This window comes from Citrus clementina, unplaced genomic scaffold (assembly GCF_000493195.1).
Source record: "Citrus clementina cultivar Clemenules unplaced genomic scaffold, Citrus_clementina_v1.0 scaffold_1761, whole genome shotgun sequence".
Lineage (NCBI taxonomy): Eukaryota > Viridiplantae > Streptophyta > Magnoliopsida > Sapindales > Rutaceae > Citrus > Citrus x clementina.
In genome coordinates this window covers 1-2516 of record NW_006262833.1, presented here as the reverse complement: position 1 = coordinate 2516, position 2516 = coordinate 1, and the positions used below count along the sequence as shown (strand labels likewise).

The 2516-nt window shown below is 35.5% G+C and overlaps 1 protein-coding gene across 1 annotated transcript; it reads right to left on the bottom strand.

Annotated features, from left to right (window-relative positions):
• Positions 1 to 1421: 1421 nt before the first annotated feature.
• LOC112101471 (non-functional pseudokinase ZED1-like) lies at positions 1422 to 2516 on the bottom strand. The gene has a single exon (XM_024192147.1). It carries the CDS (start codon positions 2514 to 2516, stop codon positions 1452 to 1454), a length of 1065 nt encoding a protein of 354 aa, XP_024047915.1. The 3' UTR covers positions 1422 to 1451.

Below are 2516 nucleotides of genomic sequence, written 5' to 3'. Positions count from 1 at the left end.
CAGCGAGGTCATTTGATCTTATTGAGACCGTGGTCGTCGCCCGATTTTATTAAGATCGAGATATTGTTAAGTTGATTTTTTTTTCTCTTTTTCTTTCATTATTCTTAAGTTTCCAAGACCAATCACAAGTTCTTGATATTGAAAACTAGGGTACTTATGTTGGATTCAGTTATTCTATGTGAGCCAACTACCCATGTTGAGAACATGAGCGACTTTTAAGGAGAATGAAAAAAGAAAATTAATCTTCCAGGGAGAGTGGGAGGATTTGGGTTTTTTCATTTTTTTTGGGTTATTTTGCTTGAGTTATTTCCCTTCCAGTCAACAATTAAATTTACTCCTAATCTATCTTAAGCATCCGAGGGTTCTAGCCGGAACCTCCACCGGCGAGTCCTGACCGATTTATGTGGTTTTCAGGTTGCAGACTTGAAGTTCATATCAATATTCAAGCTTGGTTTGTACTAATTTCCCACCATAAACAAATTCAGCTGTTGATGTCATATTTTGGCATCAACAAGAATAGTCCACGTGGCTAAGTGTGAAATAATTCTTTTATAATTATTTCTATTTTTTGAGAAATTTTATGATAGATGAAACCACCAATTAATAAACATTGACGTATCTTAAATTTTATCTTGAAATTTATCAAATATCTTTTCTCCCACATTTTATCCACCATTTTCAAATTTTTTGTTTCCGTGGTTCTCTTTCCTCCCTCTTCATTTCCCAAATTTCAAAAGAAAGGGGATTAAACATTAATTATATTTCCCTCAGATTACATTAGCACCTAACTTTTCTTTATTCTCTTCCCTCTTTTCTCTGCTTTGCTCAATAATTCAGTCATTTTATTTCATATATTTTGTGTATATTTGTAGCTTGGTCCATCTTCATCTTAGCTGATTGTCCCATCATAGTTGTTAGTTGCTATCTCGACTTCTCGAGCAGAGAAGATAGATAAAGATTATATTTACCATTAGAAGAGGCTGTAGGAAATAACTCAGTAACTCAAATTAAATTTTTGAACTAACCCTCCTAATTTAAGTTTTTGGGTTCACCACTGTGTTCACCGAGATTGAAACTTAAATACTAAAAGAAATAAGATTGGGTTGAGTGAGGTTGACAATAAAATCCGAATTTAATAGCTTTATACACATTACACACACTTCAACCAGTGGCTCAGTCGACGATCGAAACTTCATAGTAGTTGACTTCTCTATTAGCTTATTTTAATTTTGGAATGCGGATAAACAAAACAGAGGATCTCTCTACTCTGCCCCAGCAGCAGCGCGAACAAAGTGATTTTGTGATTAGAAAATATTCAATTTGCAAGTAAGTTTAATATTACAAATTAAATAAAGCATTAAACTGCAACATTTTGTTTACCCAAATAACCGGGTTACAGTACTACTACTGGCGGGGGGAAATGAAATCATAAAAACAATGAATACAAAAGATTAACGACATGTAAGAGAGCAATAAATTTGTCTGAGTCTTTTTACAACATCAACCATTGTTGGCCTATATACCGGTGATTCGTTGAGACATTCAAGAGTGAGTCGTGCACAAGCTTGCAATTGGTGCTCTTTCCCAGTGCATGATAGGTCTTGAACAATTATAGGATCTGCTATCTCAGTAAATCTATTATTTTCAAGATAGTTGTTCAAATATTCAATGAGATGACGGACTGAACCATGTGTGAGAAGTAAATCCCTGGCGCCCTGTCCAGTCAATAGCTCCAACAGAACTGTACCGAAAGTATAAACATCATACTTTTCATTGATAACAAGTGTTTCATTGAAAACATATATCTTCTTGTAGTCAGGTGCGCATAATTCCCATATTCCCATCCCACGATGAGTAACGTGGGTTTTACCTTCGGGAATGGATATGGATAGTGAAAAATCAAACAATTTTGCAACATTTTCTTCATTGAACAAGATGCGTGATGGGATGAAATGTCTAAAAACGATGGGTCTGGGGAATCCAACATGAAGATAAGCAAGTTCATGAGCAATATCAATCGCCATCTTTAACCTATGTTTCAATCGTAATGGTTCAAATTGAGGTCGAGGTTGAGGATCGCGGTAGTGACTAATACGCTCAGGAAGAGTTCTGTACTCTCCATATTCAAAAACTAGAATGGGAATTGGAGTCTCTAAGCAGCATCCAATTAGCTTTAAAATATGCTTGTGATCCATTTGTGCTGCATATACTATGTTATTAATACTATACTTATAAACGCTATCAGGAAGGGATTCATCAAACTTCATAACAGAAATTAGCCGCTCCTGCCAAAAGCCCTTGTACAATTTAGTTATGTAAAAGTCGCATTGTTTTATAACTTCTCTCTCGTCATAGTTGTTAGTTGCAATCTCGAGTTCTTTAGCAGAAAAGATACGATAAGGATTATATTTACCATGAGAAGACGCTATCAACTCTTTCAGTACGGTCGCGCCATTCTTCATCATCAATGTTCTTTTATCAGCCCTGTCCTTGAATTTTCTCAGAATTGAACCCAT